The 21,344-nt window shown below is 38.5% G+C and overlaps 1 protein-coding gene across 1 annotated transcript in view; it reads right to left on the bottom strand.

The window, feature by feature from the left end:
• LOC150084815 (ERO1-like protein beta) overlaps positions 1–21,344 on the bottom strand; it is a 217,396-nt gene that overhangs the window by 18,608 nt on the left and 177,444 nt on the right. The window contains exons 11-12 of the mRNA XM_090375563.1: positions 8,116–8,185; positions 860–946 (exon numbers count right to left, since the gene is read on the bottom strand). Of these exons, the coding sequence (XP_090231689.1) occupies positions 860–946; positions 8,116–8,185 (157 nt within the window). The remainder of the gene's footprint in view (positions 1–859; positions 947–8,115; positions 8,186–21,344) is intronic.

Below are 21,344 nucleotides of genomic sequence, written 5' to 3' on the forward strand. Positions count from 1 at the left end.
TGCTCGAAAGAGTACAGAGAAGGGCAATGAGGTTTGTATTACCAAGAAAGGCTTAAGTTCTGCAAATTGCAGCTTCTGGAGACTAGGTACTTGTGAAGTGATCTGAGGTGTGTTGAATGGATTGAGCAAGCTCAGTGCTAACAGGATTCTTCCTCTTGCTCAGATTATTCACCTGAGGGGACATAAATTCAAATTGAAGAAAGACAATTATAGAATAGATGTGCGAAAATTTGCCTTTATTTGTTTTTTTTTTTTTTTTTTTTTTTTTTTTGGCTGATGCTATATAAGCTTGCTTTCTTGCATCAAATGCACTACTAATGCTAACCTATCTTTGTTTTCGGTCATTAACCACGATGTTTGAAAACTGAGGATAATGGAACTTTTTGAGCACACATCTGAGTTTCTGTACATATTTTCTATGAGAATCTGGCAAAACTATTTCAGGGAGGAAATTGATGCCGATCAGTTTATTAATAATTGAGTATATGTTTATAGAAATTCTTCAAAAAGTAAAAGAGTAAAAATATATCTATAAGCATAAATAAGTTATGTTTTGGATGCCACAATTAAAAGTTTTAGTGATACTAACCATCTTTTTAAAAGCTTTAGTTTTGTTAAGAAATAATAAGAACTTTAATGATTTTACCACTGAAATATTTTATTGGCATAGTCCAGAATAACATTGTCCAATTAATACTGATGCTAAGTATTGCATATAAATATGTACAAAAAAAATTTACATAGCCTCCACATTGTACCATCCCTAGCACTAAACCTGAAATTTTTTGTAGGCTGCAGCCAGTATAAATTAGTAATTTTTACCTTCATATAAAGTTTATAATTAAAAAATATGGACTACCTGAAGCTTTCCCCAGAGTCGACATTTATCACATCCAACACAATCCATAATTCTTGAAATGTTTACAAAATGCTTTCGAAATTCTTCCTGTAAAAGGAGAAGGCAAATAAGTAAAGAAATAAAACTGCTTATAATTCTAATAAATGTGTATAAAATGTAATTTGCATACATTTATTGAAATGTATTTCGAGCGAACAGGAGAATGCGTATCTCGCAGAAACTGCATGAAGCTATGCACCCATCATGTGAACAAGGAACTGTTCAGGCAGGTGGCGGTTGGTAATGGTCTGGGGCAAGTTCAACTGGAACATGTTTGGATCTCTAGTATGTCTATATGCATCTCTGAATGGCCCAGGTTACATGTCCATCCTTGCAGACCGTCTATATCCCTTCATGGTCATCGTGCACCCACAGGGCAATGGACTCTTCCAGCAGCACAATGCACCTCCCCATAGAACCGTGGTGCCTAGAACATGGTTTGAAGAGCATTCTGCAGATTTTACCAACATGGAATGGCCTCCCCGTTCATCGGACATGAACCCTGTGGAGCATCTCTGGGATACTGTTGAAAGGTCCAGTCGAGCTTTGGATCCTCAACCCAGGAATGCGACAGGATTATGGACAGCGGTGCAGCAAGCATGGATAGAAATACCTGTGGAATGCTTTTGTGGACTCAATGCCTTGCCATGTGACTGCCCTTATCCAGGCAAAAGGTGGGCCTACCCATTACTAGGTAGGTATCCCATGATTTCTGTCCACTCGGTGTACAACTTCTAAGTATACTGATACTTCTGATACATAGCTTGTGTTCAGCAGCAAAATTGTAGTGGCATATGCTTTTACTGGGCCATGGTTCAAGCCTGTGACTGCTAAATATGATTAATGATTGTATTCATGATCTATTGTAAACTCCTCTGACCTGGTAGTTGTGCTCAAGTATAAACAAGAATCCCTCAATCTCCAGGAGCCTTTACTTAGTGATGTTTATATTATAGGGCTATATGTAATAAATTGGGTATTTATACAAATTATGCATTGGGTATTTATACAAATTATTTTGTATGCATACAAATTATGCATCTTTTGATATTGATGCATAATTTATATAAAATATTCTAATATGCTTTTTAAATAAAATTTTAATATATTGTGTACTATAAGACATACAGTGGACCCTTGCTTTACGATATTAATTCGTTCCAGAGACACCATCTTATTGTGAAAATATAATATGAACCTAATAACACTGTTGTTTGGTAATTCGTTACAAATCCTCGGAAGTTGAAATTTTCACAATATAACTAAGCTATTTATCTCACTAAAAGGCAATTTTTTATAATGGAAATTGTATTAGTTTTATATAGAATACTGAATACTGTATTTTCCAGCATACACCTTTTATTTTAAAAAATTAGAACTAAAATTGTGGTGTCTTATACACAGGAATAAATATTATAACATGATACAAATTTAAAAAAAGAAAAAAGGTAAAAAAATGCTGATGGTGCCACATTTTTACTTATTTCCTCCCCAAAAATGTTCTTTAAAATGATAATTGATAATTATAAACAAAAACAAGAATGGTAATTTTCATTTAACTTGCACTGGAAAAGCTGTTTCAATGGTGGCATGGCAATGGAATTTGAAGAGAATCTTTTACCATTAAGATATCAGGACAACCTTCAGGATCTGGTATTCTTTCTGATCACTGCCTCTTGCTATTTATGGTATAAAAACTGTACACAGGGATTTGCTTTTGGTGCTTTCTTTGAAGGTTCTTGAAATAACTTAACACCCAATTTTTAAATTAGCAGTTCATCAATTCAGTGGTTTCAATATCTGGGTTTTTTCTTACTGTCATCTTTACAATGTCCCATGGAGCAAACATGTCCTTAATTTCTTGAGTTGTTGCTACATGGTCATCATCCTCATGTTCCTCATCTCCACTGTCATGCTCGCTCATTTGCTCTAATTCCTGGAGCTCCTCTGTTGTCAACTCCCTTCCATGGTCCTCAATTAACTCCTCCACATCTACCGCATCAATTTAAAGAGCCAAGGATTCACCAAGAGTGACAATTTCCTGCTATAGAACACCTTCAGCTTCAAATCCTTCAAAATCATAGATGACTGAAGGCCACAAGTTCTTCCAGGCTGCATTGAGGCACTGAGCTGAAACTTCATTCCAAGAACTGACAATCGTTTTTACAGTCTAAGATATTAAACCTGGTCTTCCAGAATTCCTTTAAGGTGATAGCTCTTTCTCCTGAAGTCTCTTCAAAACACTTGGCAAGCATCTTCTTTGTGTAAATTTTTTAAAAGTTGGCAATCACTTGTTGATCCACTGGCTGAAGCAGAGGGATGGCATCAGGTGGGAGAAATCTGAGAGTAACAAAATCAAATTGCTCCTCCAGAGATCGGAAAAGTTCGGGATCATAGCCTAGAGCATTATCCAAAACTAACAGTGCCTTTAAAGGAAATTTGTTCTTTTCTAAGTAACTTTTGACTGAAGGACAAAACACTTCAAATACTCATTCACTGAAGAGGTGTCTTGTCACCCAAACCTTCTTGTTACACACTGCCAGAAGACACCCAACCTGCTTTTGATGACATTTTGCTGTTTAAACGCTCGGAGTTTCTGATTGGTAAATCGACATTTGCTTAAGTTTAAAATTATCAGTGGCGTTGGACCCCAATAGCAGAGTAAGCCTATCCTTCATAGGGTTATGCCCAGGCAACATAATGTTTTGTGATATATGTTTGCCTGGGCATTCTTTTCCAAAAGAGGCCCATTTAGTCTATATTAAAGGCTTGTTGAGGAAGGTAATGCTCCTTCTCAGTGAGCTCTTTTGGAACTCCACCTTAAAGTTTTCAGCTGTTTCCTGATCATCAACTGCATGCCTCATGAAACTTAATATCAGACCTTTTTCCTAAACAGTCGAACCAACCTTTGCTGGCTTTAAAATCCCCATATCGTGCATCACTAGTTGAAGATGTTTTAGTCTTTGAAGTCCTCAAAAATCTGATTTGCACATCTATTGTCCAGGAACTGTATCACCCTTCATTTGTTTTTCTTTTACCCATAGCAACAAAAGTCTTTCCATTTCTACAATGAGTTCTGTCTTTTTGGACTGTGTTAGATTCATCACTAACTTTTTTTTTTTTTTTTCTTTTTGTTTCACTATGGTTGAAATGGTTGATTGGGAAAAATCATATTCACGCTCCAATGAACTAATTTTAGTACCATCATCATGTTTTTTCTATTTCTTGTTTAATTTTAATTGAAATTTTTTTACTGCACTCTTTAGGGGCCATATCAGTTTGCACAATGTTGTACATTCAAGAATTCAATACAGCAAATTTATGGAAAGCAAGCACAACACAAAAAAATCACTTCAACTAAAGGATATAAAAACAAAACACATGCCCAACAAGTTTACAAATGCTCCTATTGGCTGAGAGAAAGGACCGCATGGTGGAGACAATCGTACACCATTGTAAAGTGAACAAGTAGGTGCCAGTGATTACTGGTTAGTAGAATCAGCCGCTTTATAGAGTCAAGTTTAAAAAAACCATTCCAAATCACTAAAATGCACTACACCTTCACCACACCATGCCATTTATTGCTAAGTTTTGTTTTAAGAATCAATTTTGAAAGTATTTGTGATATTTTTCTAAAGCACATTTCTGGAGGTCACTACCATAAAACACATTCAGTTTTTGGTTTATTTGGCTTTTCTGTTAGTGCAATCTAATTATAAACAGGTAGTAAACTCGATCTTATTGCATTTGGGATAATACCGATAGCTGGAATTCTGTGGGTTTTTACATTATAACAGTAAAAAGTGTTTCCCCTTCACTGAAATCATAAAAAAACAAATAAATTTTCAGAATCTTCTCATGATTCCTATTTTTAAAGCTTTGTTTAGTAGAATTACAATTAAATTTGCAAATGTGATCAATGTCTTGCGCTTATTGTATAGTGAAAGGTATTTTATTATGGAGAGTCCATCGTGAAGTAACTTGATCACACAGTGAACCATCGTAGAGCGGGGGTCCACTGTATATATTGTTGTATTTCTTAAAGAAAAGCTGTAAATGAAAGAAATACTAACAAACAGTGTGAATTACTTTTAAAATTTATGGAATAAATGCTATTTAAAGTAATTTCCATATTTTATTAGTGTTTCTTCAATTTATATTTTAAAATTCCTTCAGCAGCAATTCCACCCCTTCCAACGTTTTTCATTATGACACAATTTTATCTTAGACTATGAAGACTGCATTTAATACCCTGCTAACAAATGGAGTTTTGCTTAGAAAACACGCCCTGTGTCTGAAATTCAAGCCCCTTTTAAATGAACTCAGATATATGTCAGTATTCAGGATATATGTCAGTTTACTGAAAACAGATGCAACTTACTGATCAGTAAATTACTCAAAACAGTTTTAACAAGTCATTTAAATGTCATAAATAACATTATGTAAATAAAGTCAAAGCTCTACACCCTTCCCCCAGGGGAATGAGTAAAATGGCCATTATATCGGAAGGACATTATATCGATTGTTCATAAAATCAGCAACAAAACAAGTTTAGTAAATAAAGAATTAATGAGATCTGTTTAACAGATTGCTTTTCCTTCCTTCAGCCTTACTCCAGTTTTAACCCTGGCTGTGGGCACACCATATACCACATTTTGTAGTTAACTGGTATATTTATTTATTTTAAATAATGCATACATTAGTGATAAGTGCTGTTCATCTGTATGTATAAATACTGCACAAAATAAGAATAACATTCATGTGCAATAACTGATATTTAACTATTTACAGCTTTGGATAAAATATAATAAAATATGGATAATAACATAAACTTGACAGGCAAAATACTCTTGATTAGGCTTAATGAAGCATAATAGGTCAGTAGCAGCATTAAAAAAAAAAAAAAAAAAGTTATTTTAGTGTATCAAGAGTCAGCTTTCTGAATGAATATTTGAAAACAAAAATATCAACCATGTGAGGTTAATTAGTTTCGTAACATAAAATAATGGACTCGTGTAAGAATAGTTTATCCTAAGAAAACGAGGAGAGCATACACTGAAGATAAGGATTTTTAGGAGGAACGTGCCATGGAATAAGATTTATAAGAAAGGGAGAATCCATAAAATTGTGGACTAAATTATAAATAAAACAGCAAAACTAAAGATTTTTTTCATCAACTAAGAGGAATTAAAAGCAATTGGATACAGTGTTGTAATCTCTGTCTTTCTTGATACAAGGAAATCAAATAAATTTTATTGGAGTATATTCAACTAGGTCCGAAAGATACAGTAGCAGACAAAAAAAAAAAAAAAAAAAAAACTACATCACTTGTGAATTTTGCAAATAATGTGTTTTGCACTGCATTGTGTGTTTCAGAAATGTTCAAAATGCATTTGTTAGATGGGATATATATCTCTGTGAATAAAATCCAATAAAGACTCCACCTGATATACCTAATTGCCATAAATATCTTCCCAAAGGGTAAAATGTGTAATTAATGGAAATATAGAAATCATGCAATCATGACAACCAAACATACATTTTATTTCATTTACTGTGCAAACTGAAATGGCAAGTTAACGTAATAGTATTATGTACTGTAAAAAAGCAAAATAAGTCCTCAATATTTTGCTGTTCCTCCTCGAGCTGCAATTACAGCCTTGCAACGATCTGGCATAGAGTTAATCAACTTCTGGATATACGGTTGTCCAATTTTGTGGTACCACACCCTTACAATGCTCTCCTGCAGCTGAATCTTACTTGTTGGCTTCTGAGCAATTTTAGACATTATGTACCAGCAATTTTTAATAGGGTTCAAATGTAGACTGTTGTCAGGCCAGTCCAACACTGTATTGCCAGCATTTGAGGTATGACTGCACCTTAAGGGAAAAAAAATATGAGGGGAAACATTGATGTATGTTTTAAGCCTTGTGAGACAAGAAAACAAACTTATCATTAAATCTAAATAGCATAAAACTTGTGAATTTTGCTGTGTGACAAGGTGCTGAGTCCTGTTGAAAAATGCAGTTTTGGACATTGTGTGGTGATGCCTAATAACGGTTTCAGGCACTCCTCCAAGATATCAGTGTAGGTTTCTGCATTTGACGTTCCATTAATAAACTTAATTCGCCCCACCCCTTTTGCTTGTTATGCATCTCCAGACCATCTGACTGGTGTGGAACTTTACAGTGGGTGTTATGCAGTCAGGATGGTTTGCCTCCGATTTTCATCTTCTAACATATCGCTTCCAACCCAAGCTATGCAGGTTGAATTTCAATTCGTCAGAAAAGATGTGTCCCATTACTCTTTTGTCCATGAAACATGCATTTTAGCCCAAGCAAGTCTCTTCTTCCTCATTTGTTGGGTCAACAAAGGCTTCTTCTTGGGCCGACAGGCATGCAGATTGCATTCTGAAAGCTGTCTTTGGATAGTTCGTGCACTTGTTTCAACACCAGAGGCCATTTCAAAGTCCAGTTTTAGATCAAGAGCACTAGAGCGATTACGAAGGCATAGCCATTTCAAATATCAATCTTGGGATGGCTTAGTCACTCTCTTATGGCCTGATCCAGGTCTTCTCTTCAGATCACCGGTTTCACGCTTTAATTTCAGCACCCAGGATACTGCTGATTGGCAGCAGCCTATTTTATCAATGATAGCACACGTAGAAAGCCCTTCCTGGGACAGAGCAACACCACACTTCTTTTTCTTGGTGTCAACTGAAAATGTGGAGCCATGCTTACACCTCTGCAAAACAGGATACTAATGAGCATGTATACCCTTCCAATGCTGTATTTATGGAAACAGCTGATGCAATTAGAAGTCTGATGCAATTAGAAGCATTATCTATGCAATACCTTTGCGTTGCAACAAACAAAATGACTGTAATCAAACAATATTTTATGTGTTTCACTACAAATGTTACTTTTTTTTAAGGTGATGCAATATTTTTGTCTGCCACTGTATTTCTTGGCATGATAGTTAAACAGGGTAAAATTAGTTGCTTAAAAAGGATCAAAATTGCAGCCTCCCTACTGAAAGCCAGCAGTAAATTTATTGAGACCAAGAAGCAAAAAACTTTGGGAACAATGTTATTTATATGAGATGTTGGACGAAGACCATGTTGCAAGGTAACACCAAGACGTGCAAACTGATCAACTATTCAATAAAAATTACTTATGTATTAACTTCAAACAGAAAAAAAAAAATTTCTTTTTCACCTTTAGTTTTCGGGCCTCACTGTTGTCACCAGAAAACATCAAACTTTCATTAAAATGATGAGGAAAGGATCTGAAAATTAAAGTTATATTTTGAGAAAATTAATAACTGATAATTCAGTTCTCTATGTATATCATTATTTTATCTTAGACAAGATTTAAAAACTGTTAAAAATACCAAAATAGTAAAACAGTAGTGCTATTAACTTCAGAGTTCTAATCAGAGTCCCAGGCCCACTGTACGGATAACTAGCTCCAATCAAGATCAACCATTAAAACAAGTAACATATCAAATCCAGTCATATTTAGTTACTGAAACTAGTTTTTGATGTCCCTCTAGAAATTCTATTCATATAATAACTGGTAAATACCAACAGGATGGGTGTCAATTGGAAAAAATTAGTTGCATCAAGGTTGCATTTCCATACCTGAGAGCATTTATGAGATACCTCAATATAACACATCTATGGGATGGGGCAAATCAACCAATAAAACATACTGAAGTAGTTATAATGGCTATATAAAAGGTAGTAAAAATGTAAAAAAATTTAAACTGTTTATATAGTAATGCCAAGAATGATGTAAACAAAATCAATGAATGGATCATAGCTTTGGGGGGGGGAATTCTATCACCATGACCTGCTTAGGCAGAAAGAACCTATTTTGTAAATATGGAATGTGCTTGAATAAATGTGGTGCAACAAGGTTCTCTGCAAATGTCCCTGAGAGGACAGACCACAGCTGGCTTCTTTAATGTCACAAATTATTATTAGCTATATGGTGCAAGGAAGCCTGAGGCTTATGCTGCACTGGCCAAAAAAAAAAAAAAAAAAAATTTCCTTATTACCCTGAGAGAGAGAGAAAGTAATCACCAAGAAAGAGAAGAATGATGATATCCAGCTCAGGACCCTGGGTGTGCCAAGCCCATACTCACCAGATGTGAGCCCCCAAGGAATGGGGGGGGGTTGTGATATAGGAGACAAAGTCTTCAGGGAAACACACCATTGGTAAGCATAGATTCTATGTCAAAGCTTCTATGGACCAACATTTTCTTGTCTTTGAAGCGGGTTTCACTGATTTTTTTTTTTTTTTTTTAATTGTTTAACCAAATACTTTGAGTGTTCTGTAAGTGTATATTGTTAAGGGGGGGCTGAAATTTTGTTTTTACTGGCTTCTTTGTTGAGCTACAAAACCAGTTCCCTTGTCTGTTTTACTAATGTGAATACTTGAGGCCATTTTAAGATGGAACAGGACTTTTCCTTCCTGCTTTGCATTTCCAGGATGGGGTATATTTTAAGAGCTGGTGTGAAATATGCCTTTGAAGAGTACTCTGATCTCATCATGTTAAAACTGTACTGCTGAGGTGCATAGATCTGTTCTGTGTTGGAGAGAGTGGGGGATACTGGGGGTGTATGTCAGTATCTATAAAGGCTCTGAAATGTTTGGCAGTGTAAATGTTATACGAGGACTGGTACGAAAGTAATGCCTCCTAATTTTTTGCTTTCAAATGTGGTGGCATAGATCATTTTGTGTGTCACTGAGTGGTCACTAAAGGTCTCCAGTGTCACCATACTGAGTAGTGTTGTGATCGGTCTCGTGAGTGCAACACATGGATAGTTCAAAATGGTGGATGTTACAGATATACGTATCAAGCAAAGAGTGATGATTAAACTTCTTACCAAGGAAGAAGTGATGCCTACCAAATTCCATATGAGTTTCAAAAATGTTTATGGTGACAATACTGTAGATGTGAGTACAGTTAGACACTGGGTAAGACACTTTAAGTGTAAAGTATATTGATCTCAAACAGCACCAGGGGTTTCCCCATCTCTGTGTTGCTTTCATTGTGGGTGTAACAGTTCACTGTAAAAGGCCAGAGATTTAAAAGTGTATAAATTTTGTAAGTATAGTGTTATGTATCGTTCATCTGGCCATTTAGCTGCTAGATCCCTGCTGGGACCCAGCATTGCTCACACTTGGCCTTGTGGAGGCAGACCAGCTACACAGTAGTTTGGAATTTTTACTCTTGCAAGCCCTGCCACCTAGTTTCCTGGGATTTCAGTGGCTAGGGCCTATGTTAAAAAAAAAAGGGGGGGGGGGCACTTTTCAGGCATTTTTAAATTTAGTAAGCTGTGTGGGTTTTGCACATTGCAAGATAGCCAGAGGAGGGGGGGGTGGGAGACTGAAGACTGGTGGGAAAAGACAGAAGTATGGGGTCAATAGGGAAGGCAGCCCCAGAACAGCAGTGAGGCAGGCCCATGCCTCACCAGACGAAAGAAAGGTAGGGGGTGACAGGGAATGGGAAGACTGTCTCCTCCCACCAGGGATATGGAATAAAAGTGATTAGGACTAGGGTGTTAAATTCAGATCGCCAAATGGCATTTAGCAGCAGAGCTGTAGTTTAGTGGTCAGTCCAATCCTAGCAGGGATCTAGCCAGTTGTGGGTTGATTCGTAGAATGAAATCCCATCCAGTATTTAGTGTTCCATTTCCTAATCTGGATAATTTCTGGGCTGGTCCGGTCTCAATTTGGCCTATGGATAGCACTGAGTGTTCGTCTCCTGGAAAATAATTGTAGGATGAAGCTTGTCAGTGCTTTATATTCCTCCTCGGTGTCAAGAAAGTGTGCCTCTTGGTTAACTGGGGAATATCTGCGACCACTACCATGACCTACAATGACTAGGCACTGTAGGTCATGGTAGTGGTTGCAGATACTCCCCAGTTAACCAAGAGGCAAAAATGAGAATAGGAGTGTGTTATAGGCCTAATCACAGAAGGCAAGTTAACAGGTCTGTAATTACTCGTATCACCTTTTGACCTCCCTTTTTTGAATTGGAAATACATCTCCAGTCCGTAGGGACCTCTCCTGTATCCAAAAATGCTCTAATAATTATGGCTAAGGGTTCACTTATCTCTTTTGCTGCCTCGCTTAATGCGATTCTGTGATAACAGATCCCATTCACCCCAGACAATTTTTTTTTTTTTTTTTATGTCAAGCTTTATCAATTTCTCTACCTCTCAGTTATCACAGAATCATTTAGCACCGTGTTAGACTTAATGAACTTGAGGCATTCCCCTCCCTAAAGAACTCACTCATGAATGTAGATGAAAAATACCTATTCAGTTTGTTAGCAACCTGCGCATCATCAACAGTTAAACCATCAACATCAAGTGGGCTAGTGTAATTCTATTCCTTATTTCGACTGTTAATATAAGTAAAGAAGTCTTTGCTGCTTTTCTTGGCAATTCTTTGCTGAGAATTAAGATTATACAGTAATCTCATGAGATGAGAGGTTACTGTATAATCTTAAACAGTTTAAGATTATACAGTAACCTCTCATGAGGAACCAAGTCAAATGCTTTGCTAAAATCCAAATGAATTATGTTGAAATTGTTCCCTAAATCCAGCTCATGAATAACTGTGTCAAATTAGCCTACTAAGTTAGTTAATCATGATTTTCCCTCAATGAAGCCATGTTGTGTGTCCTTCAGAATGCCATATATATCTAAACATCCCTGAATTGCACTTTTAATCATTGCCTCTAAGATTTTTTCCTAACTAAAAACTAACCAGTCTGTGCTTAAGAACAATCTTAGAGTTCTTCTAACTAAAAAAAAAAAAAAAATCTTAGAGTAGCATCTGTAGTCAGGAAATATATTCAGTTGGTATCTACTGACTGGTTAGTCTCTAGTTACCAACTTCACTCTTAGAACCACTTTTATGTATTGGCACTTCTCCAATCCAAAGGAATCTCCCACGAGTCCTACATATGATACAATATAGTCAATACACTCCCTCGTGCTCTTCCTCAAAACTACAGGGTATATGCCATCAACTCCAGAAGTCTTACTTGCCTTTATGCTGAATCTGATTGAGTATGCTCAGTGATTCCAAACATTGCAAAAAATGAACTTAGGCTTTTCTTAAGAAATACCATTCCAGGCTTTGACTTAAAAATGGATGTCAGATGAGCTGATGACACATGGCAGAGATGCATATAAATCTCTCTCTCTCTCTCTCTCTCTCTCTCTCTCTCTCTCTCTCTCTCTCTCTCTCTCTCTCTCTCTCTCTCTCTCTCTCTCTCTCTGCGCACGTAACTCAGAATTTTTTTTTCTTTGGCTGGTACAGCATAAGCCTCAGGCTTAATCATATAGCTAATAATAAATTATCAGGTGATAACAGAGATTATCAGTAGATATAAGCTTGTCTCTAATCAAATCATAAAGGAGGTTAAACAAACTAAAGCAGATTACAAGATGTCTCCAGCAAAGAATTGCCAAGAAAAGCAGCAAAGACTTCTTTACTTATATTAACAGTCAAAATAAGGAGTAGAATCACATTAGCCCACTTGATGCTGATGGTTTAACTGTTGATGATCCTGCTCAGGCTACAAACAAACTGAATAGACATTTTTTCATCTACATTCATGCATGAGGAGTTCTTTAGGGAGGGGAATGCTTCAAGTTCAAAGTCTAACAGGGTGCTAAATGATTCTGTGATAACTGAGAGGTAGAGAAATTGATAAGGCTTGACATTAAAAAAAAAAAAAAAATAACTGCTGGGGTGAATGGAATCTGTTCAATTACATTAAGGGAGGCAACAAAAAGGATAAGCAAACCCTTAGCCATAATTATTAGAGCATCTTTGGATTCAGGAGAGGTCCCTATGGACTGGAGATGTGCGATTTGTATTTCCAATTCAAAAAAGGGAGATAAAAATGTGATATGAGTAATTACAGACCTGTTAGCTTACCTTCTGTCATTAGGCCTATAACACACTCCTACTCTCATGTTTTCTTTCCCAGTGCTTATGTTACACTAAACTGACTCAACATTGCACTGTCCACCCATATCACTGGATGCACTGCCTTAGACTTTGTTTCTTAACTAACAGCACACCTCCTTCTCCTCCTCCCTTTTTATACACATTGTACTCCTCAAATTCCAAATCTGCACTGCTTATGCATAACACCACACCTCTGATATCCGAAGAATATCTACCTCTGACATCGTGACCAGCACTTCAAATTCATTTTATATACTCCTTGCAGTGGTACACATGCAAGTATATATGCACCTGTTCTTACTCTTAGTTACCTTAACACAGCCCATGGTAAGATTCTAAGATGGAGTGCTGGGTGGCTTCAGGGCAGAAGGCAGAGAGTTTTGATCAATGGATATTCTTCAGATTGGTGTAATGTCAGGAGTGGGATTCAATTAAGGATTGGTTCTTGGACTACTGTTGTTTCTCATTTTCATAATTGACATCGGTGAAGAGATAGGTGTGATATGACAATTTGCTGATGACGTAAAGATTGGCACAGTTGTTAATAATCAGTGCCAAGCAGCACCCCTTCAGGATGACTTGAACAGATTTCAAAGATGGTCAGAGAAGTGGCAGCTATTTTAATGCTGCTAAATGCAAGGTCTTAACGCTTGGGGAATAGCAACCTCCAAATAAATTATAAACTTGGTTGGGCTGAATTAAAAATAGGAGAGGAAGAAAGGGAACTGGGAGTTACAATATGTGCAGATATGAAGTTTTCTGAATGGTGTAAACAGGCAGCCAGGAAAGCCAATGGTGTCCTATTGATGATTTATTAGATGTTATCCTGTAGAGATAGGGAGGTCATAATCCCACTGTATAAGAAAATAGTAAGACCACATTTGGAATACTGAATTCAATTATGGAGACCTCATCTGAAAAATGACACTGAGCTTTTTGAAAGAGTTCAAAGATGGACAACTTGAATGGTGAGGTTGCAAAAGGATGACTGTATAAGGAAAGAATCAGATTGTGTGGGCTATAGAGCTCTTGGCAACCAGGCACCTCAGAGGTGACCTGATTGAGGTTTATAAGACTCTGAGAGGGATTGGTAAAATGAATGAAGGTGGAATTCTTATTGTTATAAAGAATTCCTGAACTAAGGGCCATAAATTCAAATTACAGGAGTTGAGGCCGAGATTAGACTTCAGGAAGTTTTCTTTTAGCTAGCGAGTCATTGACTGCTGGAACAAGTTGCCCTCACAGGTAGTTGAGGCTGACAATTTGAATAAATTCAAAAGTCTACTAGATAGTTACCTATGTGAGGAGGAAAGCATATAATTTGTATTTTCTTATCTACTTTTTTTTTTTCTTTTGCCAGTGCAGCAAAAGCCTGTGGCTTCCCTGCACTACATGGTGAATACTACTACTCTATGTACTTATGGACTCCCAGAAGATTGTAACCATGTTTTCTATGAATGTGCTGCTTATTGTAACCTGAGGTGAAAATTAATTGAAGTAGCACCTAATCTCCACTCCCTTACTTCTGGATGTGAGCAACTATTAATTAGTGCAAAGGAAGATTTTTACACACTTCGAAATTTTGTGGTCCAACTATTCAGAAGGAGGATCTTGTTGCAGCTGGAGGAGCATAAGCCAGATACTGAATGATGGTTTAAAGGGTATGACATGCTACATTAAAATGGAATATTATTATAGTAGACAGGGCAGATGCTGGATGAGTTGTACTGTTCTGATTATAGGTTCATGTCTAGCCTATGAACTACAAATTCTCATACCTGGCTCATTGGGTTAAGGTCTACAGGTATAACTTCAATGGCTCACTGTGCCATTATACTATTCTGACTGAGATAAATGACTGATTGCAGCATTTCTACAGCAGGAGTTCCACTGTTGCAATCGGCCATCTGGCCAATTATGCCATTTCTACAAAAGGAGTTACAGGCTCGTGGTTTCTGTTTGTCAGTATTCATGGAGAATAGTGCTTCGGCTGCAAAGAATTGTGATATTATAAAACAACCATCAGATTCATGATGCCTGCATGGAGCATAGTCCTTCAGCTATGGAGACCTGAAATACAATGATATCAACATCAAGTAAGGGTATGTGATATCAGGTAATTCAGGGCAGTTGTTAAGGACATTGCCGACGCTTTACAAGTGGACTTGTATCAGAGAAATTGGGGTGCCAGTGGAGCTTAGACTACCACAACAAACCTGTTACATTGAGTTTTTGCTTACTCAATGATGACCTGTGAAGCTGTGGTGTTGTTGTGGTTCCAGGGACTGTATGTGGAGACTGATTGAGGTATTACTCTTTATTGTTAGCTGCTGTACTGTTGGGACTGTTCATGTTTTAGGAAAATTTGACTTCTTCATTGTGACCAAAATTCCTGGTTTAGGCTTCTATTTCCTGGATTGGATTTCTACTCATGATTTTGAATCTTCATGGTGGACTTACAAGTGTCACAATTGGACCTTGGAGATCATCACAACCTTATGTTGGGACTTTATAGTGTCAGATACCTTAATGGTACTGCATTGTGACATGGACATAACACTGAGAATAAATTGACTATGAGGGAATCTAAGATAATTGTACATCAATTGTTCAGTAGTACAATAAATAAAACAAGTCCCATTATATAGAATTTAAAAACTGTCCAGGCCCACTGTAGTCACTCTGTACAGTACTGTGAATACTGTACTCACACCTCAGTACTGAGGTGTGAGGATGCAAATATTTTCGCTTGTCGGATTTTCGGTGTTTGCATCTGATAATCGATGCCGAAAAGTACCGCAAATGTTCGCGCATAGTTTCTTACATTTTCTTGTGTTCTTTATTAAACAATTATTATCATCACGCAACACAGCGGCAACCCCCAAGACAGAATGTGCTGGTCCCACAGGAACTAGTAGTTGTCGGTGACACTATTGTCAAGGAAATGGGGAACATAGGGTGTAAAAAGGATAGGTGGAACAGGACCAGGGTATGTCTGCCAGTGGCAAAGGTTGATGACGTTGTACAGCAGATATCTTTTAAGGGTGATATTGTTGTACACGTTGGCACTAATGATATTAAGAGTAGGAGACCGGCGGAATTACTTAACAAGCACAGGTCACTATTGAAAAAAAAAGCCATGAATTAGAGTTGAATTTGAAACCGGTGAAATACCACCACTTTGCTTATTGGAGGCTTGAAGTGGTGAAACCCATGTTTAGTCTCTAGAGCAAAGTTTCCGGCATCCCCCTCCCCCCATACTTCTTCTTCAACCCATGCATGGTACTAAGTACTATAGGTTTTGATACCTTTCGTGTTTGGGGATTTCATAAAAAAAAAAAAAAAAAAAATTCTGCCAGACATGATAGGAGGGAGTACAGTCAGTCCTCATAACACTTGTTTACACTACATGAATTCGATCATACACGATCTATAAATAGGGGAACGATATTGTATATAACACAAACCGAATTTGCTCATGCACGAATCGCCTTTGTGTTTACAAGAAATGGCAGTCGAATGCGGACTCACCCCAACATGATAGGAATGAAGAGAAGATTCTGAAAATGTATTTAAGTTTTTTTATATCAGTGAAGGACAAACGCTTTTCGCCATAATAACGTAAAAACCCACACAATTCCAGCTATCAGTATTATCGCAAATGCAATTAGATTGTGTTTACTACCAGTTTATAACAGATTCCACTAGCAGAAACGCAGCTGGAAATAGTTTTTATTGTGTTTTAGAAATGTGTTTTAGTAAAATGTAAGCTATTGAGGTGTTCATAGTGTCTCTGCCTTTACGGTGTTGTTTATTCAGTTGCTACACGCGCACAGCTTTGTTTATGTGTATCAAGTGTGCCTCCTCATTTTGTAATTGTGCTTTATTCCCTAAAAATGAGTAAAATACTTAAAAGGAAGCATCCTGGTGAAGACACTACAGATGCAGAGAGAAAAAGAAAAGCAATATCGTTAAAAACAGAGGCGGACTGGGTCAAAAATTCTTACCTGGGAAAATTTGTAGTGGCCTCATACTAGCTTTTATGGCAAAAATCACACCAGCCTCCATCCTCTTCTGGCCTCTGGCCTACAGGGGTTTCCCCGGTAAGGCTTATGGCCAGTCTGCCTCTGTTGATATAGAAAAAAATATGAAATTTTGAAACACTTTGAGTGAAACTAAGACCATGTGATATTCCACGTGCTACTGGGCCTAAATGAGGCAATGCTGAGAATTAGAAAGAATGCACAGAAAATAAAAACAACTTTCATAGCAGGAACAACTCAAAGTGTAATTAAAATCCATTAGATTAAGACAACGGAAGAGATGGAACGGCTGTCATCTGTTTGGATAGAAAATTAAACAAAAAAACAAGTTTGCTTACGATAGAAGCAAAAGCATTAGAAATATTTTATTACGTAATAGTCATAATAAAATACATATATATTTTATTATGATTATTTATTGTGTTTGGTAATGTTTTGGTTACAAATGTGTTCAATCTTGGGTGATTGGTACCTAACCCTATTTTTCCCACAGGGCCTGTTATTTATATTGCACGATTTTGCATTGCATGAGGATTTCTAGGAACACAACTATCATGCTATATGAGGACTAACTGTATATGATGAGAGCCTTGTCAATCAATTCTTTTCTAGCAGGGATAAGGAGGTGATTATTCCCTTGTATAAGGCAATGGTCAGGCCACACCTAGAGTACTGTATACAGGCCTGGAGGCCTCATTTCAAGAAGGATGTAGAGCTGCTGGAACGAGTACAGAGAAGGGCAACAAGATTGGTGAATGGGACAAAGGGGTGCTCTTACGAAGAAAGGCTTAAGTTTTGCGAATTACAGTGTCTGGAAACTAGGTACAAAGCCTTGAATGGTTTGAGCATGCTCAATGCTGATGGGATTCTTCCTCTTGCTCAGAATAATCACCTGAGAGGGCATAAATTCAAATTGAGGAAAGACAGAGGTAGGATAGATGTGCGGAAATTTGCCTTTAGCCAGCGGGTGGTTAGTAGGTGGAACAGACTTCCATCCCTTGTGGTGGAAGTTGATAGCCTAAATAAGTTTAAGGCTCAGCTGGACAGGTATTTCGAAAGAACAGAGAGGTGAAGTGGAAGTGGTTATTTTTATTTATTTATGTTACTTTTTTTTTTTTTTTTTTTTTTTTTTGGCTGATGCTGCATAAGCTTGCTTTCTTGCATCAAATGCCTCTGCTAATGCTAATTCGGCACTGGAAATATTGTGCAAGGCTCAAGGGGTAGAATTTTTTTCAGCCTGGTCTGTGCTTGTTATCAGGAGAGACTGCCTCTACAGGGATACGATACACTTAAATAGAAGGGGTGCAAGAATATTTGCTGATGCTATCGAGGCAGTGTTAGGTTGTTGTTGTTTTTTGGTGCAAGTGCTACTTAGGCCATATTGCACCTATCACCGTTATGAATGTTACATATGCATGGTAACTTATGGCATTACTCAAAAACAATCAGATAATTTTATCTGTTTTGTAAAGTGAAAGAACTCCAGCAGATTAGTGTCGTTACCTATGATGTGGCAGAGTGTCAAGGGTTCTTTAAGGTTTGGTAGAAAGCTAAAAGAGACTTGGCGGGCAGTGGTGTATAAAGTACACTCAACAAGAATATACTTCATTGTAAGTGGCGAGTTGCACTGTGTGCATTGTGGAGGATCATTACCTGTGAGGAGGAGGAGACTGGCGGCCGCTGCCGTTATGAGTAGACACGTTTTTACGAGCTCCTGATTTTTGTGATAAAATATGAGTTTTAAGTGTTTAGTTCGCCAAGAAAAGTGTTCCCGTCGAAAGACATTCATCTGAGGATTCCCTAGGTGAGACAATTTTGCAAACTTTTGGGAATTTAGCAAATTACCAGCGTTTTTATCTGTGTCCTTTGTTTGCCAGACTACAATGGTCACCATGTGGCTGGCAGCAGGGCCATAGAGAGGCACCGATTATAAAGCGGAGGCCACGTTGGTAGTGTGCATTTGACTGGGGAGGGTGCCCCAACAGTGTTTTTATCGGGCTGAAAGAGAGCTCGAACACATTTTAATTTTAAGCATTCATATACCAATTAATTAAGAGTCGAAACCAACAGCGGGCTTAATGTTCATTCAACGCAGCCGAACCCAGTGATATTCTGCTTAAGGCAACACGTCACTTAAGCTCCTGGCAAGGTCAACTGGCAACAGGGTTAGTGATTGTTTCTCCCCCACTCCCACCCACTGCTGCATACTTTCTCTTCTAGTCATAACGGAAGAAGCTCACTACCACTACAGTTCAACTAACTCCTATCAACTTAGTGAAATCCCAACTGGAAACGATGATTTTTGTTTCCCCCCCTTCCTCTACCATAAACTGACCATGGAGAGAAGCTACTTCTGTTCCGACGATCTCTTCAACAAAATAACACTACCAACGTCCTCGCCGATATAAACTACCCAACAGGAAATTAACCCCGTTCTTCTAGGGGCATTTCCACATCTGGCTGTTTCCCCCCACCCCAAGTGACAGAGTGGGATAGCCCAAAATCTTCGCTGAAGGACTATTCAGCTCTAAATTCAAACAAACAGAGACGGGAGGAAGGTGGCCTCTTGCTCACCTCCACGAGCTCTTTCACGCGGGACCTCATGAACTCCGATTATCCGTAAAAGTTCGATAATCCGAAATTCGCAAAGATGGATGGGAAATTGAAAACACCCACAGATGCCGCGCATCAGAGCCAAAATGACGACCCCGTCGTCATAGACCAACAACAGGAGACGTCAGAACCCCATTCGGGGGCCCCGCTAACAGGAAAACGCAAGTATAGAAAGCCAACACCTAATCTGGAGCGGGAGATGCGCTCCCAAACTGAATCAAAAGACATAACAGAAAACCAAAAGGACACCAGCGAGGAGAAGCCACAGGAGGCTCCCCTGGATCCCTCCTTGCCAGGGGGTACAGTTCATGAGAAGTCTCTGTTCCTCAAGGCTGCCTTGGAAACATTATTTAAGGAGCAATCTAACAGGGTAACCACAGGGCTAAGGGCACAAATCGTGAACCTGTGGAACAAGCTGGACACTCTCTTGACGGAAACTTACCTCGAGAGTGAGAGAGCCAATGCTAAGCTCCAGGCATACATGGAATGTGGGGCAAACCAAATGCAGCAGCGCGCGCCCACATATGCCAAAGCACTGAGGACCACAATGACAACGGAGCGACCACCAACCCTTGCTGTTCCCAGCAAAAAGAAAGTACCACTACTACCAAGACCCAACCTGGTCATACTGAAGCCAACAAACACCGAGACTCTTCACACAAGTGAAGAAGTAAAGAAGACTGTAATTACTAACCTTAGCGATGAATTCAAACACACCAGAATAAAATCGATAAGGAAGACCCGCAACGTCGGCGTCATCATCGAGACAGAAACACAGGAGGAGGCGAACAAAATTATAGCAAATCCGAAAGTGCCGTCCCTGGGCCTACAAGCAGAAACTCCCAAGAAAAAAGGACCAAGCATTGTAATCTTTAATACAGGAAATGACCTATCCCCAACACAATTGCAAGGTGAGATATATCACAAAAACCTGCAGCAAGCATTCCCGGATACGGACCCATCGAATCTGATAACACCCAGATATCAGACAAAACCCAGAAATAATAACTCAACTAACTGGGTGGTAGAATTAGCTCCCAGAGCGTGGAAAGTACTAAGGCAGCAGGCAAGAATCTACATCGATTGGGGCAGTCATCGCTTCAGAGAGCACATGGCTGTTCCAAAGTGTTTTAGATGCTGCCGATTTGGCCACACCACACACACGTGTACTCAACCGCAAACTTCTCCAACCTGTGGGCACTGTGCAGAAGTAGGCCACAATTACAATTCCTGCCCAAACAAAACCGCTCCACCAGTGTGCGCAAACTGCAAAGCCCTAAAGTTACCAGCAGACCACTCTGTCAGAGACAGTAACTGCCCCGTGTACTTAAAAGCCAAAAGCACTCAACAACAAAGAACAGATTATGGGAACTCTTTGTAAATATAAAGATTCTAACACAGTGAAATTTGCACAGCATAATGCACAACGGGCAATTGCAGTCACTGCGCAACTAAAGAAAAAGGTAGACGAGGACAACCTTGACATCCTCTTCCTCCAGGAACCCTACACACACAAGAAAGAGGTGAGAGGATACCCACTCACGTACAAAATTGTACAACATAACGGCAATACCCCCTGGGCTGCCCTGGTCGTCTGCAACCCTGACCTCACAGTTACTAAAATAACCCACTTTTGCAACGAATGGGCTGCCTGTGCCCAGATCATCTCTCCATTGGGAGAATTTTATGCCATATCGCTATACTGCCGACCCGGCGAAGATATTCTCCCTGCAACCCAATACCTGCAAAATGTCCTCCACGAGCTCCCTAATACTAAAATAATCGTCTGTG

The sequence above is a fragment of the Mastigoproctus giganteus genome, chromosome 6, assembly GCF_048544385.1.
Source record: "Mastigoproctus giganteus isolate SK-2022 chromosome 6, ASM4854438v1, whole genome shotgun sequence".
NCBI classification, from domain to species: Eukaryota; Metazoa; Arthropoda; class Arachnida; order Uropygi; family Thelyphonidae; genus Mastigoproctus; species Mastigoproctus giganteus.